The 23,609-nt window shown below is 40.3% G+C and overlaps 1 protein-coding gene and 1 long non-coding RNA gene across 3 annotated transcripts; both read right to left on the bottom strand.

Moving 5' to 3' along the window:
• Positions 1–655: 655 nt before the first annotated feature.
• Positions 656–3,720, bottom strand: LOC124192549 (trigger factor-like). Its single transcript, XM_046585905.1, has 2 exons — positions 3,195–3,720; positions 656–783 (listed from the first exon to the last, which is right to left on the bottom strand). The coding sequence occupies exons 1-2, from the start codon at positions 3,718–3,720 to the stop codon at positions 656–658; spliced, it is 654 nt and encodes a 217-aa protein (XP_046441861.1).
• An 11,220-nt stretch (positions 3,721–14,940) lies between these two features.
• On the bottom strand, positions 14,941–17,100 carry LOC124192009. 2 transcript variants are annotated; one of them, XR_006873544.1, is made up of 6 exons: positions 17,022–17,100; positions 15,810–15,919; positions 15,603–15,728; positions 15,418–15,543; positions 15,109–15,358; positions 14,941–15,033 (listed from the first exon to the last, which is right to left on the bottom strand). It is a non-coding gene; the product is annotated as an uncharacterized LOC124192009 (long non-coding RNA). The 2 variants fall into 2 exon arrangements; XR_006873543.1 differs by having other exon boundaries at positions 15,009–15,023.
• Positions 17,101–23,609: the final 6,509 nt, after the last annotated feature.

Raw genomic sequence — 23,609 nt, forward strand, 5'->3', positions numbered from 1 at the left:
TTCAACTTGTGCAGTGTGCTACGCCGGAGCCAACAGTGAACCTATGGGCTCCCAATTCGAAAAATTCAATCAAATGATCAAATTCCGATCATTGACTTAAATTAAATGGTCAATGACTTAAATAGATTTAATATTTAAGGAATGAGGGCAAACCCCTAGCAAAGTTTTTGCGGGTGGGTTCCGGTGTGGAACCAGTGTTTCTCACCCGTATGAAGAAAGAATTTGCTCACGGCCATAGACAAAATCGAAAGATCGTGGACAGTTCGTCGACGTCGTGGATAGTTTCTGTTGTTGAAATTTATCCATTCAACGTGTAAACTAAAATTGCAAGTCTTGAAGATAAAAAATCTTTGCTATCTGGTCGAATTGCACTCCGAATCAATTTCTCAACAATCGTCGTTCAACTTGTGCTACGCCGGAGCCAGCAGTGAACCTATGGGCTCCCAATTCAAAAAATTCAATCAAATGATCAAATTCCGATCAATGACTTAAATTAAATGGTCAATGACTTAAATAGATTTAATATTTAAGGAATGAGGGCAAACCCGTAGCAAAGTTTTTGCGGGTGGGTTCCGGTGTGGAACCAGTGTTTCTCACCCGTATAAAGTGTGACACTGGTTTGACACACTGGTATGAACCCGAAACAAGGATTAACTTATTCGTGATGTTTAGTTGTACGTTTATCTTTGGATTTCTTGGTCATTGGTCGCAGTTTATGCTTTATGGTCAACAGTTCGCGTGATTTGGGTGGTTTAACACCAGTGTTCTTCCTCCATGCATTAGCTGAAGTTAAATCACCAGCTTTATTAGACCCATAATAGGAATTCCATGCGTAGGCTGAAGAACCGAGTTTCGTTTTTCCTCACAATCGGCAACTGCCTTATACTTTATCACGAATGAAACTGCAATGATAATCTTCTTGTTCTATTCCCCGTTGAATTTTTCTTATTTTAAGTATTATTGATAATTTATCTAAATAAAAATGTCGATCTTTCTATCATCGAAACAGTTCATTTTTCATAATTATTAAAATCAACCGAAAATGCACAACCATTCAAATTTGAATTTACTTTCGAGTGAAAATTTAACTTTTTAAGTCCAAACGATCACTTGCATTCACTTCAATACATTATAACATTTTCTTAGAATGTTGAACTGGGTTGGTATAGTGGTTAGAGCGGAGTCATTCAAAGCATGAAATTTATGGTTCGCCTCCCATTACGGATGTAATTGTTATAACGAAACTGAAATTTAGCATGGAGTTTTCACCAGTATTTAACGCAGTTCAGGGAGTTATCAAAAATCCAAAAGTGGATATCCACAGCACTTTGAAAAAAATCTTTTATTAAATTATTCTTGAAAAGTTGAAAATGAGTGTAAGGTCCCAATAGGAAACGCATATTCCCCGCTTGTATTACGCTCGATAAAACGAAAATTTATTGTGGTTTTACAATCCAGATTCAGACGGAGTTCATACTGGTGTCACACACCAATTAAAAGCTATAGAAAACATATTCAAACTAAAAATCTCCACAGTAAAATCTGAATTCTATATAGCTCTGGCGTTAACTCATTCCCTGTAAAGGCTATACAGGCTGTAATAACGTCCAAAGGGAAAGGCGCTCAAAGCAGTGGAAAATTTTTGAAAAATCATAATGAGGGGAAGCCAAGCGGCGTCTAGTCCCGTCCTTACGGCTCGCAGAACAATAAAAGAGATACTAAAATTAGACACCATAAAGATACTACTGAGGGTGATCAATTTCCAAAAAGCTGTTGGCAATAGAGAGATATCTTTTTGAATATCGCTCCAATGAAAGCGTCTATGGGTGCTTTTTCCTTCTGAAACGGCCGGCTCCTTGACACCTACGATCAAAAGAAAAATTGCTAAGCTCGAAGGAATGAGGGTCAGCAAGAAAATGAGGCGGTAATTTTTGGCCGTCCACCACATGAGAAGCATTCCACAAAAAGCGCCTCATTTTCTTGCTGACCCTCATTCCTTTAAGTGTGATGCTTCAAGGAAGAGTTCGTCACACTTAAGTCCGGATTTTTTTTAGAAGGCCCGAAATTCACCTCTAACCCGTTTTAGAACGAGTCTTTCTCCAGCATTTTTTCAATCTCTTCTAACGCCATAGCTTTAGGTTAGCTCCCTACTAAAACACCGCATACTAATAACGTTATATGATGGTCAAAAACGAATGTGTACAACCACATTGATTTTTCGAACATTGTATTTATCTAATTTTTGTTCGAAGAAATTCATCTTAAATTTTAGATTCGCTTAACGTTCATAGCATGTACGAATACAACAATCAATATCAGCACCTAAAATGAACATAAATTTTAGGAACGGATTTGAAGGTGAAATCTAGAAAAGTAAATATTTCACATTTGTAATAAACATCTTACGTTAATAGAACATTAAACGCCGAACATACTGTATATCTAATCCGCAAAATCGTATATTCATGTGACGTGCGGGATCGCATGTAATATAGGAAAATTATGCTTCTATTTTGAATGTTGGGCGAATGTTCATATAACCTTCCCATTTGTACAAAGGTGTATGTGATTCTAACCTCTTGGCGCCATAAATTTTGATAGGAACAAATAGCTCAATGGTAGAGCAGCGGCTATGTAAGTCAAAGGTCTGTGGTTCGATTCCCGACTCCGACTTCTCTAATATAACGCTTCGGAAGCATGGCAGATTGGATATATATACCAATGTATGTGTATGTTTTTTGTATGTTCTATGAACATACCAAAGGTATTCAGAAGAGAACTATAATAGTATATGACTAAATGGACATCGAATGCGCGGCAATAGGGAATCAAAAATGAACATTATATTCATATACCATTTGAACATCCACATACTTTTTTTGAATCTCACATTTACATGCAATGAACGTCGACGTTTTAGTAGGGCTGGGCTTCGTCTCTGCGATATGGCGCAAAAGCTTGTCTTCAAAAAGAGGAGACTGAAGTCTGGCAAAAGCCTGTGGATTAGAACGATAGTATTGGGCAACCGCCTTTTCTTGACCAGGATGTTTCATTATTTCTTGCAAAAGAGCCTGTTGGATCTTTTGATTGGTTAATATCCATCTTTTGACCCAGACGTGTTAAAAGAAACCCAAGCCGAACACGCCGCTCCGCAACATTTTTATAAAAATCTTTAAGCAGGTCCTCTGCTTTACCAACATGTTCTTTAAAAAGCTCTTCTATGGCAGCCTTTTCTTTAGGATCCTCTGGTGCAATTTCTGGAATGCCAAGCTCTTCATAGGTTTGTTTCCAGATGGAATGATATTCAATATCCACCAGCTTTTGGGGAACTTCAAAAACATACTTCTGAGCAAAAAAATCTAATATTTTACGCTTGATCCATAAAAATCCTAAAGACTCTCTTTGAGATTCAAGATTTTTTCGCGCATTTTCTTTAAGCTTTTCAAGGGTTTCAAATTTCATGAATTGATCAAATTCTTCACTCACTTCAAAAGGAGCCCGCTCCAGAATTTCGTCAATAGAAAAACGTGTTTCAACAATTTTTCCTGCAATTTTTTGGTCGGGCACATCCTTTGAAAAGACAATCTGTGTCTCGACAACATCTCCCGCTTTTTTCCCCATTAAGGCTTCAAAAACATCGGGCCTTAATTCAGTTACATCCAAGAGAAACTCTACATTTTCCAGGCGTTTTTGTTTCTGGTCGTTGGGGAAAAGCTCCATTGTGAGACGCAAAACATCTCTCTTTTGAGCTGCACGGGCTTTTTTCAGGGGACGGTTTTGAAAGTTAGATTCCGCGAGTTCTTGCAGAAATTAATCCACTTCTTGATCTGTAATAAGGGGAGAGACCCACTGAATCGTCAATCCTTCTTCAGAAGCCTCTGGCACTTCTGGAAAAAGCTCAAGCTCAAGCTTATAACACAAGCCTTTTGTGTCTTCATAAGATTCAATGGAATATTCTGGCTTCAAAGCCGTACTCAATTTGTTTTCTTTAAGAAAAAAACGCAACGTTTATCGTTTGTTTGATGGCGTCCTCAAAAACAATTCCTTGAAAGATCTTCTTTAAACGAGGGAAAGGCACTTTGCCGGGACGGAATCCATCCTCTTTATATTTTTTTCCCTTTTCCTTTTCCACGAAAAGATCAATTTTCTTCGGCACATCAACATACGGAATCTCGATGCAAAACTGTCTCTTGAGCCCTTCGTTGAGAATTTCTGTTGTCTTCGTATTTGCCATATCTACTCTTACCTTTTTCCCAAGCCTTTCTTTTGAAGCGGCTCTTTCTTAATGGTACGGGCGGAGGGACTTGAACCCCCACGACGCGAATCACCAGAACCTAAATCTGGCGTGTCTACCAGTTCCACCACGCCCGCAATATATAACGCACTTCAGAAATGATAATCTCCTGAAGATCCTTAAAGTATTCTTGGCATAGATCTGAAAACTTTAAAAGATCTTTTTATCTCCCCAGGAAAAGGGCCTTTTCTTAATGGAAAATCTTGATTTTAAAAACGAAATTGACCAAATTTGGGAAGATGGAGGCTCTTGTGACCCCAAAATCCTCGAGATTATTTTTTCAGCCCTTGATCAAGGGCTTTTGAGAGTTGCTCAAAAAAGCCCAGACGGCTGGTTTGTGAACACCTGGATTAAAAAGGCAATTCTTCTCTATTTTAAACAAACCAAAGCAACAGTTCAGACAACGGATGCAACATCCTCTTTTGATAAAATTCCTCTCAAGTGCATGGGATGGACAACCCCTGATTTTGAAAAAACTAGGATTTCGTATTGCTCCCGGCGCAATTGTTCGTCATGGAACTTTTTTGGCGCCTCAAGTCGTTGTGATGCCCAGCTTTATTAATACGGGCGTCTTTATAGATGAGGGCATCATGATTGACAGTCATGTAAGGGTTGGATCATGCGCTCAAATTGGAAAGAATTGCCATCTCTCAGATGCTGTAGGCATCGGGGGTGTTTTAGAACCCCCTCAAGCAGCCCCCGTCATTATTGAAGACAATTGTTTTTTTAGGGCACGATGCCAGCTTGTGGAAGGTGTCATTGTGGAAGAAGGGGCCGTTTTAGGAATGGGCGTGATGATTGGAGCCTCCACAAAAATTATTCATCGTGACACAGGTCAAATTACTTACGGCCGCGTTCCTGCTTATTCCGTTGTGGTGCCCGGATCTTTAGCATCGCCTGAAAATCCTCTCTTAAGCTTAAACTGTGCCATTATTATCAAAGAGGTAGATCCCCAAACTCGCAAAAAAACCTCCCTCAATGATCTTTTGTGTCTTTTATGGGGGATAAAATCATATGCATACGCTTTCCCTTATTCAAGCTTTGCTGCGTTGTCCGAATGTCACTCCTCATGAAGCCAGTACTTTTGATATTTTGCAGACTTTTCTAAAGCCTTTGGGATTTGAGATCACTCTTTTGGAGACGTGAGGAATCTCTATGCAACATATGGCAAGGGACATCCCCATTTATGTTTTGCAGGACATGTCGATGTTGTGCCTCCCGGGGATCTTTCCGCCTGGTCTGTGCCCCCTTTTGAAGGGGTGATTCAAGAGGAACGTCTTTGGGGACGAGGCGTCGCCGATATGAAAGGAGCCATCGGGTGTTTTGTGGGCGTTGTGCACCACTTTTGAGACAAACACCTCCTGATTCCGGAACCCTCAGTCTTTTGTTAACAAGCGATGAAGAAGGGCCTGCCATCGACGGCCTTCAGAAAATGGTTTCCTGGTTAAAAGAACGGGGGATTGCCCCCAATTTATTCCTGATTGGAGAACCTACAGGCCTTGGAGACGTCTTGGAAGTCCTCAAGGTGGGACGTAGGGGGAGTGTCACAGGACACTTAAAAGTTGCAGGAATTCAAGGACACATCGCCTATCCCCATTTGGCCGACAATCCACTTCCGCGTCTTTTACGATGCTTACAAAAACTGATGGAGATGCCTCTTGATGCCGGCACAGAAATTTTGAGCCCTCTCACCTATAAATCACGTCCGTTGAAACCCCGTCACCAATATCATCCCGAATCTCACAGAAGCCCGTTTTGGTGTGCGTTTCAACACCCAGCAGAAAGGCACCGTCCTTTGTGAGGCAATACGTGATATCTGTGATCAAGAAGCTGGGAACCATTCTCTGACTCTGTCCCTCCATTGAGAAGCCTTTTTAACCCAGAAAACACCTTGGATTCAAAAGATTTCTGAAGGACTCCAGAACATCCGGGCACCCCCCAAGCTGGATACTTCAGGAGGTACCACAGATGGGCGCTTTCTAATCTGCCTTGCACCCGTCTTGGAATGCGGCTTACCTGAGACTACAATTCATCAAATCAATGAAAATGTTTTGCTCTCCGATCTTGAAAAACTAGAGCTTCTCTATGGCTCGATCTTGCAGCAGATATTCCTCAAGACGACTTAAGAGCCTTGAAAGCTGATGATCATGTTCTTGCAGATTAAGAGCCACAGAAGGCTTAGCCTTGGAAGTGCGGAAATAGCCACGTTCCCGCCCTAAAAGCTCTTTGGCCTTCAAAGCAACGGCAAAATTCTCCTCTTGAAGGGCCAGTTCAAAAAGCTTTTCAAGATCCTCCACAAATTTCAGACGCAACTCATCAGATGTCATGAAAGCAACTTTAAATGAACAAAAACAAAATTTTGTTCCATCTTTCTTAAAAAAGAGTTCGTGTTCGTTGTTGACCGAATGCTTGATTTCTCGTTGAATAAAAGATTCACAATGGGAAAAATTGAAGATTTCTATGAAAAACGTTATTGATATCCAAGGGGCTCGCAAGCATAACCTTAAAAACCTCGACCTCACACTTCCTTGCGACAAATTAGTTGTCATTACGGGACTGAGCGGATCTGGAAAATCCTCCTTGGCTTTTGACACCTTGTACGCTGAAGGGCAGCGCCGCTATGTGGAAAGTTTATCCACCTACGCGTGGCAATTCCTTGAGCTGATGCAAAAACCTGACGTTGACAGCATTGAAGGATTGTCTCCTGCCATCTCCATTGAGCAAAAAACCACCTCCAAAAATCCCCGCTCAACGGTAGGCACTGTGATAGAAATTAATGATTATCTGCGCTTGCTTTCTGCGCGTGTGGGCATCCCCTACTCTCCCGAGACAGACCTTCCCATTGAAGCCCAGACGGTTTCTCAAATCGTGGACAAGATTTTACTCTTTCCTGAAGGCACACGTCTTTATGTGATGGCCCCCATCATCCGAGGTCGCAAAGGGGAATATCGCAAAGAGCTTATTTATCTTCAAAAGGCAGGTTTTCAACGGATTAAGATTGACGGTGAGGTCTATGATCTGGATTACATCCCTATTCTGGACAAGAAAAAAACCCACACGATTTCGGTGGTGGTGGATCGTCTCGTCATTGAATCTCAAGAAACAGGACTTCCTCAGCGCCTTTCAGAGGCTGTCGAAAACGCCTTAAAACTTTTAGAAGGCCTTGTCCTTGCTGAAGAAGTCGACACAGGCACGGAAAAATTTTTTCTTCTCGTTTTTCTTGTCCCGTTTCAGGTTTTACAATTGAAAAAATTGAACCACGGCTTTTTGCCTTCAACAGCCTTTTTGGTTACTGCCCTAAGTGCGATGGCTTGGGTGTTGAAATTAATTTTGATCCTTCCAAGATTGTTCCCGATTCTTCTCTCAGTTTAGAAGATGGGGCCATAGCCCCTTGGGCGGGAGGTTTTTCTTTTTATTATCTCCAAGTTTTAGCAGCCCTTGCGGAACATTATCATTTCTCTTTACGCATTCCGTTTGCTGACCTTTCTGAGAAGGTGCAGCTTCTCATATTGTACGGCTCTGGCACTGAAGTGATCCCGATGGAAATCATAGACGACGCAAAGGCCTATCGATCGAAAAAACCCTTTGAAGGCGTGATTCCTTTTCTCAAACGTCGTCTGAAGGAAAAAAACAGCGGGCCCTCTTGAAGAAATCAATTGCTACCAAAAAACCCACACCTGTACAGCCTGTAAGGGATTTCACCTGAAGCCAGAGGCCCTTGCCGTCGAAATCAACCGATTGGGCAGGTAGCAGAATTTCCCATAGGAGAGGCATGGTTTGAAACGGTGGAAGAGGCTCTCTCCCCTCAACAAAAAACCATTGCCGTGCGCATTTTGAAGGAATTACGCTCACGCTTAGGGTTTCTTCAAAGTGTCGGCGTTGGGTATTAAAGCCTGTCTCGCGCCTCAGGAACCCTTTCTGGAGGAGAGAGCCAGCGAATTCGTCTCGCTTCTCCAATCGGATCGGCCCTCACAGGGGTTCTTTATGTCTTAGACGAACATTCTATTGGTCTGCACCAACGAGACAACGATAAACTCATTCAGACCCTCAAACATCTCAGAGATATTGGTAATTCCGTCGTTGTTGTGGAGCATGATGAAGACACCATGCGAGCAGCCGATTATTTGGTAGATATGGGACCCGGCGCTGGTGTGCATGGGGGAGAAGTGGTCGCCCAAGGAACCCCCGAAGAAGTGATGGCAAATCCTAAAAGCTTAACGGGCTCTTATCTTCAAGGAAAAACGACCGTTCCTATTCCAGCCCAGCGACGTATTCCCCAAAAAGATCGGATGTTGATCTTGAAGGGGCCACCGCAAACAATCTTCAAAATGTCACAGCTCACTTTCCCTTAGGTCTTTTGATCGGTGTGACAGGCGTCTCAGGAGGCGGAAAGTCCTCTCTCATTATTGAAACCCTTTATAAAGCTTTGGCCCAAAAGCTGAACAAAGCGTCAGAAGATTCTGGTCCTTATGAAAACTTGGAGGGACTTGAGCATCTGGACAAAGTGATCGATATCGACCAATCCCCCATTGGACGAACCCCGCGCTCAAATCCAGCCACCTATACGGGGCTTTTTACGCCCATTCGTGAATGGTTTGCACATCTTCCGGAAGCTAAAAGCCGTGGCTATGGGCCGGAACGCTTTTCCTTTAATGTGCAATGCGAAGCCTGCCAGGGAGATGGTGTTGTAAAAATTGAAATGCACTTTCTGCCAGACGTTTATGTCACTTGGGATGTTTGCAGCGGCAAACGCTATAATCGAGAAACATTGGCGGTTCAGTTTAAAGGGCACTCGATTGCAGAAGTTTTAGAGATGACGGTAGATACAGCCCGTGAATACTTTGAAGCTTTGCCCTCTATTCGGGATAAACTGATGGTTCTTCAAGAAGTGGGATTGGGATACATCCATGTCGGACAAAAAAGGAAAGGGCCACAACCCTTTTGGGAGAGGGGAGAAGCCCAGCGGATCAAATTGTCTAAGGAATTGGTCCACCGCTCTACAGGGAAAACCCTTTATATTTTAGATGAGCCCACAACAGGATTACATTTTGAAGATGTCCGAAAATTACTTCAAGTGCTCCAGCGCCTTGTAGACCAAGGCAATATCGTCATTGTGATCGAACACAACCTCGAAGTGATCAAAACCACTGACTGGATTATTGACATGGGCCCCGAAGGGGGGGAGAGGCGGTGGACAGCTGATTGCTGAAGGCCCCCCCCCCCCCCCCCGAAGAGGTTGCCCAAACCCCCCAGAGCTATACGGGGCTTTATCTCAAGCGTTATCTAGGATCCGTTGATTGATTTCTCATCTTTTCAAGGAGATTCAGTCTTTTTTTGCATAGAACCTCCTTGAGAATTTTTATTTTTGGCAGGAGCAGTGCCCTTCATTTCCATATGAGCAGCATTTAACACAATAAAAAAACTCCCCCCCCCCCACAAGAGACACAGCCCAAACGATATACCACATTAGTAAGCTCCTTTTGAGTCATCATGAATCCATTTTTCGTCAATAGGCCCCTTCATCACTTTATAAACCTAAGCCGTATAAGCCAAAAAAGAGGGCACAAAGATCACAGCCGTAATCAGCATCACAGCCAGTGTTGACTGGCTAGATAAAGCATCCCAAAGGGTAAGGCTATGACTGAGATGGGTGCTTGATACCACAATACTGGGGAACTGGCACGCCCCCATGAAGGCGATAATACTGCCCATCGCAAGCCCTTGGGCGATAAAGGCAAAACCAATGCGTTTTCTCTTCACAAGAAAATTTGTAAAAAAAGACAACACTACAGAGGACAACCAAACCCAAAAGGGTAAAACCTTGAGAGGGAATAAATCCACAAGCGTTTCAGGAGCACTTTCAGGCAACAATTGAACGATTTTACCCACAAGATTACTAGGACCGACTGTCTGTTGGAGGACCTCACACTGAGGAATCATCCCACGCCACAACATTAAAAGACCTGTCACGCACAAGACGCCTCCCCACAGATAAGGCGCGAGGATAATTTCAAGCCTCTCCTTTAAAAGACCTTGCGTTTTAAAAAGCAAGTAAAGAGTCCCTCGCTGAAGGCACATAAACACCCATAAAAACCCAGAGCACACAGCAAAAGGATGGAAAACAGAATGCGGATGAGGAGAAAAGTGAATCCTCAACATAGCATCGAAATTAAAGGGAAGTCCTAAAATTAAATATCCCATGACCCATCCGAAGGAAAAAGACGCAACAAATCCTCCTAAAAAAGGCATCCGTCCCAGAATTGACGCCATGTATCACTTTGCAGCTTGCTCCGATACTTGAATCCTACAGGTCTTAAGATAAAAGAGCTTAAGACCGCAAATAGGGGAATATACAGACAGGAAAACCAACATGTCCTCTCCCACTTAAGACAAGGCTGTGTCTGAAACTTTTTCATGTAACAGACAAAGCCATGTCTTAAGTTTTCCTTATTTTTATTACATTGCCTCCTTATATTTGTTATACATTTATTTTATCCCTTTTCAATTCACAGCATAAACGTCCAAACGTTTATATTCCCTTTCATAATTTTCTAAACATTTTTCTGTTTCAATGGTATGGGTTACATAAAAAATTTCAGACACAGCCTTATCTTAAGTCGCAGAGCATATGTTGAGGGTTGCACATTTTGAGAATTTTTTTTCTTTTTATCTTAGCATTTCTTTAAAAAACTTAAACCTTAGCGTAAAGCAATTATCAAGTTTACTTCAAGATTTGAAAAAAACATTTTTTGAAAATTCTGCCAATTTTCATTGTTGGAGCTTGGATACGTTGCTTAAAAAGTCGGTAAATTTTTAATGTGTAGATATTCACACATGGCCTCCGGCGGTAAATTTGCAGGGTAGAGGCTGTGTTATATTGACTCCGGCGGTAAATTTGCAGGATAGAGGATATTAACGTTTTGCCTCCGGCGGTAAATTAGTAGTAGAATTTTTCACGCATTGCTTCCGCTGTTGTTTTTTTCAATATTTATATTCTTTAATTTTACTGTTTAGTTTTGTGTAAAAAAATGTTTTTCGCGAAATTTTGACTTGTCTGAGTCATGGCTAACAAAAGCATCCGTAAAAAACAATTTATCCTTATAAAAAGTAAGTCTATCACTGGAATTGAACCATGAATCTCTTTATTACAAAGCCAGTGCTATTATAACTATTATGCTATTTCAGATTGACATTCAATTATTTAAAAAATATATATATTGTAGCGTCAACGTTTTTTGCGTGAAAAATTTTCTATCACGATATTTCGTCGGTACCGCACCTTGGTTGCACGTATCCATCCCCTGACACGCCGTTATTCACGATTAACGATGTAAGCGGGAGTGGGCTTGAACCACCATACTGCTCCCACACGAATTGCCTTTGATTCGAATCGATTCGAATTGATTCGAATCGATTCAACTTGAATTGCGTTTTTTGAGATTTTTCGAATATTCAGTTCAACTCGAATTGGAAAAATCAAAATTCATATTCATTTGAATTGTAATATTTTTGGGTAAATATTCATGGAAATTTACCTGAATATTCATTTCCGGATTCATGAATATTCATTGTGAATATTCACGAATATTTGGGTGAATTCGTGTCAAATTTGATAAAATTTTTGCAAAGTTGGGATATATTTGGTTTCAATTTCGACCGCTAGATGTGCCACCTCTTCGTTTCGATAAACGAAGGGGATGGGTATTGTTAGGGTTCTTTTAAACGAACAAATATTCCATTATAATTGAATAATCACTAAATCCAGTCGATTTAAGTGATATTCTACTGCAAATAATTAAAACAGTTAAAATTATGGATGTTTTTGTGTGATTGCCTAATTGAAAAAAAGAATTTTTAGAATTTTTCGTGATTTCATTCGAATCGATTCGAATTCCATTCGAATGGATTCGAATTGAGTTTCTGGCAATTTGAATCAATTCATATTCAACTCGAATTGCGTTTTCAAAAAAGCAATTCAGTTCGAATTGAAATTTTTGACGCGAATTGATTCGAGTGGGAGCGCTAAGCCAGAGCCATAGCCACTACACCGTCAGCTGCTGTGATAGCGTAACCTTTGCTAGATTCAATTGGCCTCCGGCGGTAAATTTGTAGGGTAGAGATGTTCACGCATTACCTGACATAGGATATTCACGCACGATTTAATTAAACGGACGCGACAACGAATACGATTGCGGTCACGGGGCAGACGAGTAGAACACGATCGTTCATTATTTTAGTGCTTATTGCGGGTCCGTCCGTTATTTTAGCGCTAAGCGAAATCCGTCATCTGTTTTAAGCGGCTCGCACAGCAATAAACAGTTTCGTTGAATATTTTGTGCTACATCTAGTGCTAATCTAAGCGTGCATGGCGATAATGATTGAATTTTGTTTAACTTTTGTGAATTGCGCTAAACGTAGCGCAATTAAGTTCATTGATAGCATTTACGAAACGAGGAGAACCAGCTAAAATAAATATTTTCAGCGAAAAATCGATAAGTCAAATATTTCGTGCTAGATCTAGCGCTATGCAAGCGCGCTTGTCGAAAATGATTTAATTGAGATTAACGCACGCGCGATGCGCTAAATTCTGTGCAATACATTTCACATATAATTTACGAAACGCTTAGCGCCACTTAACGCACATCGCATTTAAGTAAAATGAACGGACGCACTTCTCGTAAATTTTGGCTTGAAATTAATGGCGCTAAATTTTGCGCATCTTGCAGACGCATACACATAGGCTACAAGAGCGCTTGTAATTTGATCTATTGGCCTGTATAGAAATGTACAGTCACGCGCATGTCTATTTTTAGCGATTATTGCGGGCCGGTTCACCATTTTAGCGCTAAGTAGCGCCTGTCTACTGTTTTGGGCGGCTGGCTCTAAACAAATAATTAATTTAATAATATCGCGCTAGATCTATAGCGCTACTAAGCGCGTATTGCGCTAATTTTGTTCTTCTAAATAACTTACGCGCGATTAAAATAATTGTGTGCGCTACTTAACGCGCATCACACTAAACGAGCACCCTTCTCATAAATTTTCATATGAAATTTATCCCGCTAATATTTTAACCATAAAATTCACTTGCTGGTGACGACACGTACACAGATTAGTCCGATGATGGGTTTCACGACGGTCGATCTGTCCCGGTTGATCGGCTACCCGTCGTTGACGGCTTTTCTTTACGACCGAGAGACCTCGCTACTCAATAAATAAAACATATTATAATTTAAAACCAAAATTTGCGAGAAGTGCGCTTGTTGAATTTACTTAAATGCTATATGCGTTAGCCTAAAGTAGCGCAGAATATTAATTTAGCGCTTGCGCGTTTCGCTAATAAAATAATGAAAATAACCGCGCTAAATTTCGCTTATCGTGCACAAGTTTATCACAAGTAAATGACAAGCGCAATGCGAGCTTACATCGCGCTAGATCCAGTCTGGATCTAGCTTGAAATATTTGACTAATCTATATTTCGTGCTAAATATTTTTTTACCGGGATATCCGGGTTTCGTAAATTATATAATGAACTTGATAGCGCTACGTCTAGCGCATCCCGCAAAAGTTAAGCACAAATAAATCATTAGCGCTGTGAGCGCTTATAAAAATAGCCCTAATTCTTGCTCGAAATAATTGACTTCGTTATTTTTCGTGCAGCGAGCCGCCAAGAACGGGATGGGCAACGATTACGCTTAAATAACGGACGGGTGCGTGTGCTACTATGCTGTTATTTCCGCTTTGCCAGCAGCCTGAAATAGCGGACAGGCGACATAGCGCTAGATCTAGCACGAATTATTTGACTTTTTTAGTGCTAATGTCCGTTTATGAGCGAAGAACAACCTGTCTATACTGTTTTAGGCGGCTCACTCCGCGCAAATAATTAATTCAAAAATATCGTGCTAGATCTAGCTCATAAGCGCGCATTGCACTAATGATCTGGATAACTTGCTTGCGATAAGCTAAATAGCGCACGATAAATATCATCATAAAATTTAAGAAACGAGCAAGTGCTAAAAATAATATTTTGCGCTAATTAACGCGCATCACACTAAATTTATTTAAACGGGTGCACTTTTCATAAATTATCGACTGAAATTAATCCCGCTCATATTTTACCCTTAAATTCCGTGCTGGCCAGACTAGTGAGACTACCGCTTGCTTGCCCGGAATTAAACGGCGAAATATACCGCAATAAATTTCAGCCCAAACTTTACGGGATGTGCTTCCGTTGTATTTACTTAATTCGATGCGCGTTAAGTAGCTATATGACACTGTTAAAACATTTCACGACTTTTTCGTGGTTGTAGCTCCCAAAAATTAATAGTCGGAGATTCGTGGTTGTTTGCTACGAAAAAGTCGTATAATAAACCACAACGAAAAATTCGTGGTTGTTGGTACCAATTTTTTGGAGAATTTAACGTCAATTTATAGGATCTAAATTATAGCTTTATGTACCCTTAATTATATGAATAAAGCGAGAGTTGGCAGACAATAAATGAAATAGTTTCAAAATCGAGTTAATAACGTTTTATTTCATACAACTTCGAAGCCACAGTGTAGAATGACAAAAACACAATTAGATACTAACAATTAGCACTTTTACACTTTGCAATAAGCTGGTCTTCGACTTACAGCATCAATTGTCTTGAAGGATCAACGGTAGATAAGCCAACCAGTTCTCCACGAACTTTTGGCAGATTTCCGTGACGTCACCAGTCTCTCCTCTCTAAAATACCCTACCGAGAATCGAAATAAATTCAAAAATTAAATGAAGTACAGTGTTGTATATATTACAGCATAGGCCTACTCACGTTTGTTTACTAGTCTTTTTTGTCCTAACTTGAATTCGGACATTCTATCCACAACAAAACAAATCAGGGTGTGGTGAAGGTTTGTTCTTCAATAGAGTTGGAACCTTTCTGTAGATGGCTTACTCTCTTATCAATGGCAATTTGTATGTAGCAGAATTGAGTCGTACAAACTCTGTCTTGTGTTAACAATGGGGAAAGCTTGATTAGATAGGCTGCCCATCACTGTCATCCAATTGTTGAGTTTCACCATCTAAATTGCAATAAAATATCCTTAATCAATTATCAATAAATGTTCTGTAGATGGCTTACTTCCTCATCAATGGCAATTTGTACATAGCAGAATTGAGTCATTCAAACTCTGTCTTGTGTTAACGGGGAAAGTTTGATTAGAGACATGCTGCCCATTACTGTCATCCAACTGTACAGATTTACCATCTAAATTACAATAAAAAATCATTAGTCAATTATCGATAAAAGTTCTGTAGATGGCTTACTTCCTCATCAATGGCAATTTTTACATAGCAGAATTGAGTCATTCAAACTCTGTCTTGTGTTAACGGGGAAAGTTTAATTAGAGACATGCTGCCCATCACTGTCATCCAACTGTACAGATTCACCATCTAAATTACAATAAACTGTCATTAGTCAATTATCTTTAACAAAAATTCGTTAAGTTTCTGAAAAAAATAGTTGAAACACACGAGACAAAGTCGGTTCAGTGCTTTTATGCTGCAGGACTTGACACATTTTCTCTAGATCATTTCTCTTATCTTTTTCTTCAACATGGTTTAGCAAGACAATGTCATAAGACCTATTAATTGAACAATTGATTAATTCAACAAACACACTTTTTGTAGATTTAGAAAAATGTATCCATATATAATAAAAGAAAAAGCTTTTTTAGGAGGAGCTTATTCATGTCACAATGCGTACACGCTGTGATTGGTTAGTCCAGTCGCCCTTCAAGAGGGTGAAAACCGCCGCAGGTTCACCCTCCTTGCTGATGGTCAAATAGGGGGGGTTGCTGCAAAGGGGAAAGGGGGGAAAGACAATGGGGTAAATTTCCGCGCCGTTGCAAAAAGAAGCGTGGGTACTGGCTCACACTCACAACGCAGTACGTGCATCGATTTCTACGCGGCAAATATCGATATGTCAAATAGCACCAAATTCAAATCGGTATTTCTGTTCGAAAAATACTGTTTCCGCCCCCCTCCCCCCATAGATTTCCTCTCAGATCAAGTCACGTCTTATTTAAAGTTTAGCAAATAATGCAATTTTTTTTCACGCGAAAATGTACTTATTGGTGAGTAGAATAACTAATAGGAACCCACGGGCAGAATAACTATGGACGAGTTATCCCAGGAAAGATTCGAAATTTAACAATATAGGTAGAAAATGACAATCTGTTTCAATTCAATAAATATTTAATCGAATTTAATAAGAAAATCAATTGAATTCCAATCGCCCAATCGGCAGGCAGAAAACGAATAATTATCGAAATTACAACAATAGAAGAGAGCCTGTCACTACGCAAGAAAAAACAATTGTTTTGTCTGGGAAGCAAGGGCAGATTTTCTACTATAACATTGGCACGGGCAGATGGGCAACGGCCCATGAGAATTTAGCAGTAAATGATCAAAACTTATTTTTTACCCATTTTGCTTAACAACCTGGGATATAATCATAGGAAATGAATTACTCGCAATAATATTATATTTGTTAAATTACACGAATTGCTATCACCAGGCAGCTACCTATGAAGAAACAGACGTTGCCAAACAAGATTACATTTGGTTACGTCTGGCGCTGTTTACGTGCAACTCCTTGCTTAAAAAAAAAGTAGAAAATGATTCCGACTTTAAGCTAGACCTAAGTTCCCCGGTCTCGACCGGGCTCAAGTTACTAGTTACTACCATAACGTAGATTAACCGCCATTCGAACACGAACAGCTCGGAACTTTGTTTCTGGAAGAACGCTCACTAATTCAGCGTTGCCGTTGATTTAATTTTTGTGTTCAGTCTTAACATGTATTTTTGGGGCTTACAACTACCAAAATTTGGGGTTTTTGTTGAGAACAGCGGACTTCGTGCCAATAACCACGAACATTTAGGCTACATACGAAAATTTCGGGGGCGTTCCGTTTTTTTCGTGGTTGGCAACCCCGAAAATTTAGTAACCGTTTTAACAGTGGAATTAATTTTTTAAATAGAATTGAATTTTTTCTTTAATATTATGATAAAATTCATGGCGAAGAATAATAAATAACAATAAATAGCAAATTGCGCGTAAGTTAATCTTAATTAAATCATAAGCGTCATGCACGCTTATTAGCGATAAATCTAGCGCGAAATATTTAACGTAATTATTTTCATGGAGCGAGCTTCTGAAACAGCGGACAGGCGACGCTTAGCGATAAAGTAACGTGTGATGCTCAAAATCTGGCGCAATTTATTTCAGCCGGAAATTTGCCAGAAGTGCGACAGTTCAATTTAGCCTACTTGATTATGATGCGCGGTAAGCAGCGTCAAATATTTATTTCAGTGCTTGCGCGTTTCATAAATAATAGGATGAAATAAATTAGAAAAAATTTAGCGCAACGTGCGCAAGTTAATCAAAAAAACATTAGCACAATTCGCGCTTACATAGCACTAGATCTAGCACAAATTAGCCTTTTGACTTCGTGATTTTTCGAGCTAAAGATTTATTATAGCTGTTTATCTTCGTTTCATAAATTATACTATATTAAACTTGATTGCGATTAATTTATCGCATCCCTCAAAAGTTAAGGAAAAATTTATCATTATTAGCGCCATGCTCGCTTAGATAACAATATAGATCTAGCGCGAAATATTTGACTTTGTTTTTTTTTGTTCAATGAGCGGACGGGCGGCACTTAGCGCTAAAATAATGGATGGCCGGATCCGTGATAAGAACTAAAATAACGGACAAGCGTTCGGTACTCGTCCGACAAGTCACCGCAATCATTTTCCTTGTCGCGTCCATTTATTAATATTTGATACGATGCGCGTTTATTAGCGCAAACTATTTATTTCAGCGCTTGTGCGTTTCGTAAATTTTACGAATTTAGCGCTTCGTTCGCAAGTTAAGCACAAATAAATTATTAGAGCAATTGACTTGATTGCGATGCGCGTTATGTTTGTATGATATTTAGCGCTAAATATTTATTTTAGCGCTTATATCGCTCTTTTATAATATGATGGAATTAATTGCGCGTAATTTAGATCATCGCGCGAAAGATAATTTCAATTTATTTTTTAGCGCCATGCGCGCTTGATGTATAGCGCTAGATCTAAAACGAATATATATATCTAAAACAACTTTCAGCATTCATAAATTTTCTCATAAATAAAATATATCTAAAATAAATCTGGCTGGATATAAAATATATCGCACATATGTAATCTTCGCGTTTACCTTTCGCTTAGTAGCGCTATATATAGTATAGTCCCTTGTCTATAAAGCGCAAAGGGCTAAAATGGGGAGGAGTTTGTTTGTGTATCTTTCTGTTTGTTTGTCTGTAGGTGTGAGCGCACGCTGTAATTGGTCGAGCTTACCACCGGAGGCAATACGTCATCACATCTATCTTACAAGGGTACCACCGGAGGCTATGCCGCTCTACCCTGCGAATTTACCGCCGGAGGCCGTGCGGGATTTCTCTACCCTACAAATTTACCGCCGGAGGCCAAGCGTGAATATCCTATGTCAGGCAATGCGTGAACATCTCTACCCTACAAATTTACCGCCGGAGGCCAATTGAATCTAGCAAAGGTTATAAAATTACAGTAGCTGACGGTGTAGTGAATATGGCTCTGGCTTTAAGATGTCAGGTATGGTGGTTCAAGCCCACTCCAGCCTACATCGTTTATCGTGAATAACGGCGTGTCGGGGGGATGGATGCGTGCAGCCAAGGTGCGGTACCGACGAAATATCGTGATAGAAAATTTTTCACGCAAAAAACACGGCGTTGAAGCAAAACAATATATATATTTTTTAAACGCGTTCCTTGCGGAAACCAGCATAAGGTCTTATCTTCTTAGACCTATAGAAATATGGTTTCACTAAATATGAAGGCCGGTATAATTTCTACAGGTCTAATGAAGACCAATAGATGAGAGCTTCTAAAAGAAATATTTCGTTTGCTGCAGTACCTACCGAAAGTCTTTGGAAGCCCGAGAGGACCTTATGCAAAAACGCTGTTTTTGCAGTCCTCTCAGTACTACAGTTTTTAACCAAATGCTTTCAAATTTGGTATGTCCATAGCTATAGATAGTGAGAACATCTCTGATTTTTTCTGATTTTTTTTTCATTTGCTGAAGTACTTTTGGCCGGTTCTAAAAGTCTTTGGAAAGCCGAGAGGATCTTATGCAAATTAGTCCACTTTGGCCTTTTTTTTGCAGTTGAACGGCTAGGGCTAGGGAAACGCGACTAAAAAAAAATCGACCTGCGTTAGCTTTATTTCAGGTCTGATTTTCAATTTTTTTTATTGATACTTTCTTGGTTTCATTTGAAGTTAAAAAACGAAAAAGTACAAGTAAAACCCTTTTTTCCGCTCCCACCCCTTTGTTTTTTCGTTGGCGCGAGAGAAATTTATATAGTATGTAGAAGAAAAGCCAACCCCCACAGCAGTGGCACACACAGGATCTCGCTTGTTATTTTTTGTCATAATTGATCACGATCTTCTGCGTGACCTTTTCTCCAGTAGCAATTAGTCCGCTATTGTAGACGCGGAACTTCCTTCCTTTTTCTTTTTTCTCTTTTGTTTTGTTTTATAGTATTCAAATATCCCGCCAAAACTCATAACTAACTAGCGCATTCTGAAAATGACAGATAGAGAGAGAGAGGCGTCACTGTTTAATAACCAAACGACGCTCAACTTCATTTTCATATAGCTACATAGGAAACAAGAAATTATGCCGGCCATGATTATACATTCCGGATTGCAGAGGATGATAATGTGATAGAGAAGATCACATATATATAGAGGAAGAAACGACCCCCAAATTTATATTCGAAATTTGTCTAAGAAAATTCCTATTTTCTATTTCCTTTACTTATTTCCCCCCATTGTTGCAGTTTCTAATTTCATTTCGTTCGGCCGAGTTCATTCGCCATCATCAGAGACGTCAGCCAAAGTAATTATTAAAGATGCATACACGAATGTTTTGCAACGCGGGAATATATAGACGACAGCCGATGACAGCGTCGTCCGTTCTACATTGGGCGGAGTTTTGTTTTATTTTTCTATGCCTTTTTGTTGCCACCAGACTTTTGTCTAGTTTAACTTCTCTCAACGGTAAGCTTATTCTTTATGCGCATTCGTGAAAATTCTCTCGACGACGACGACAAAGCGATTCGTCGTGTAAGTACATGAAGAGACGTTAAAAATTCAGTCGTCTCTCCCAACTTCCATTATCATGTGACTCACAGCCTATACAGTATACACACTATGGCTATATATACAGACGACGACGAAACTGTTGATTTATTGTTTATTGATGAATGGATTCGACGAGGGACGGCAGTGAGCAAAAGTCCACTTGTTCCAAGTCAAAATGTCACTGGGTTTTCTAATGAGCAAGTTCGGGTTTTTGCCTCCTTCACAATATAGGGGAGAGAGGGGCTAGTTGGTAGGTGGGGTAAGTTGGAATTTTGCTAGTTAAATCCCTTACAGACCAAAATAAATCAAGCCTTTTAAACCAAATATGTAAGACAACAACCAGATTGCTCATACAAAATTTCTAAAGTATACGACTTCCCTATCAGGAGTTCTAGCAAAAAGAAAAAAAAACGGCAAAATTTTTTTTTGGGCCTCTCAGCACTTTTCATTTTTCTCATAGTACAAAACTCTAAGAGTGTCAGAAAACCAAAGCAAAAAAAAATTAATGGTTGTCTTATTTTTAAAAGAAACCCGACATTTCTACATTAAAAAGTTATTTAGTTATCAATTTATTTGTTCGAAAAGCACCCTATGGGGTTAGTTGTCAGAAATTTTGAGGGGAATGTTGGCATACAGATTTCTCACGAGATGCTGAGTTGCAAGTTTTCAAAATTCAACCTAGAAATTTTTGAGCAATGGAGAATTGTCACTTGGTTGGCAGACTTATTTTTTTGCAGTTTTTCTCAATTTCACAATTTCGTGTAAATGAATATTGAAAACAAATACGATCAATTCATAGAGAATTGAAATCTGAAGCAAGCGGCCAAATTTTGATCTCATACCGAAGAAAATATTTTCCTAAGTTACTTAGCTCAGTTGGTAAAACACTGAACTCGAGTTCAGATGGTCCGGGTTCAAACCTCGGTGGATTTAAACCTTGGCTGGCTCCGAAGCAAGCGGGGAAGAGTTGTTCTCATACCGAAGAAAATGTTTTTCATACGTCATTTAACTCAGTTGGTAGAGCTCTGAACTCGAGTTCAGATGGTCCGGGTTCAACCCTCAGCGGGTTCAATCCACGGCTGGCTCTGAAGCAAGCGTCCAAGAGCTTTTATCATAACGAGGAAACTATTTCCACATGTCACTTAGCTCATTTGGTAGAGCACTGATCTCGAGTTCAGCTGGTCCCGGTTAAATCCTCGGTGGGTTCAATCCGCAGCTAGCTCAGAAGCAAGCGGCCAACTGTTTTTATCATAAAGAAAAAAATATTTTTCACATGTCCCTAAGCTCAGTTGGTAGAGCGCTGAACTCGAGTCTAGATGGTCCGGGATCAAACCTCGGTGGGTTTAATCCTCGGCTGGCTCTGAAGCAAGCGGCCAAGTGTTGGTCTCATACCAAAGAAAATATTTTTCATATGTCACTTAGCTCAGTTGGTAGAGCGCTGAACTCGAGTTCAGATGGGTTCAATCCTCGGCTGGCTCTGAAGCAAGCGGCCAAGTGTTGGTTTCATACCAAAGAAAAAATTTTCATATGGCACTTAGCTCAGTTGGTAGAGCGCTGAACTCGAGTTCAGATGGTCCGGGTTCAAACCTCTGTGGATTCAATCCTCGGCTGGCTCTGAAGCAAGCGGCCAAGTGTTGGTATCATACTAAAGAAAACATTTTACATATGTCAATTAGCTCAGTTGTTATAGCGCTGAACCCGAGTTCAGACGGTCCGGGTTCAAACCTCGGTGAGTTCAATCCTCCGCTGGCTCTGAAGCAAGCGGCCAAGTGTAGGTTTCATACCAAAGATAATGTTCCACAAATGTCACTTAGCTCAGTTGGTAGAGCGCTGAACTCAAGTTCAGATGGTCCGTGTTCAACCCTCGGTGGGTTCAATCCTCAGCTAGTCAGTTGCAAGCTGCAATGTTTGTTCATCATAACGAAGAAAATATTTTTCACACGCACTTAGCTCAGTTGGTAGAGCGCTGAAAACTCGAGTTCAGATGGGTTCAATCCTCGGCATGCTCTGAAGCAAGCGGCCAAGTGTTTGTCTCACACCAAAGTAAATATTTTTCATATGTCACTTAGCTCAGTTGGTAGAGCGCTGAACTTGAGTTTAGTTGGTCCGGGTTCAAACTTCGGTGGGTTCAATACTCGGCTGGCTCTGAAGCAAGCGGCCAAGTGTTGGTGTGATATCAAAGAATATAATTTTCATATGTCACTTAGCTTAATTGGTAGAGCGCTGAACTCTAGTTTAATTGGTCCGGGTTCAAACCTCGGTGGGTTCAAACCTCGGCTGGCTCTGAAACAGTAGGATATCCTACTCTATATAGGAAGCTAAAAGATTTGGCCTTTTCCTGGAAGCCACATCACATTTGTTGTTTCCTCCCCCCATCGAGCGGATTGCGCCGAACATTTTTTTAATGTTATCTGTGGAGAATCTTCTAGTCAGTACAAATTTGAATTTGCGCTCTTTCAGCATATACCGGACACAAGCTGCGGTTGATGCGCATGTAAAAATTAATGCTTCATACGTCTCCTTACTTAGAAATCCCTGGGAGTTCTTTGGTTTCACAGTGTTATCTTTCCAGTTCTTGAAATATTTCGGTAGAGTTCTTCTAAATATTTTAGACGAACGTCGTCGCTTTTTGTGAAGTGTTTCTTTATAGCCAGTCGTTGTCGGATATGCTAGGTTGTATTGCAAACGTCGTGAATTTGATAAAACATGTTCACATGTTTCATGAAGTTGATTGTTGCATTAACATGACCTTCGTTTGTGAAACCTTCTGCCCCATATTTTTTAAATAGTTGGAAAGTTGCTATCATTTCTTCACTGTAAACATCATATGCGAACCTGACTTTCATCCGTTCCAAAGTGTAGCGATTCGTATGCTTGTCGGTAACATTTCGATATGGGCGAAAGAAGGGATAATTTTTATGTATAATTTGCACTCTTCTCAGTAGTTTAAAAGACACGGGGTAGCCACAAATATCGAATTCTCTTTCAGCTTGAAGATTTCGAATATTTTTTAGGATGTGAGTATAGTCGAAGCTGAAGAACAGTAGCCGATTCTCATCGTGAGGATGTACAATGAAAGGTACCAATTTGTTCTCGGGACTCC

Source organism: Daphnia pulex, chromosome 4 (genome assembly GCF_021134715.1).
Source record: "Daphnia pulex isolate KAP4 chromosome 4, ASM2113471v1".
Lineage (NCBI taxonomy): Eukaryota > Metazoa > Arthropoda > Branchiopoda > Diplostraca > Daphniidae > Daphnia > Daphnia pulex.

Excerpts from the sequence above, each read along its gene's own strand:
- LOC124192549 (XM_046585905.1), bottom strand. The coding sequence starts at position 3,720 with ATGGAGCTTTTCCCCAACGACCAGAAACAAAAACGCCTGGAAAATGTA. Across the intron at positions 784-3,194 it reads GCTTTTTAAAGAACATGTTG|CTAATGCATGGAGGAAGAAC; the intron begins GTAAAGCAGAGG and ends ATTTAACTTCAG.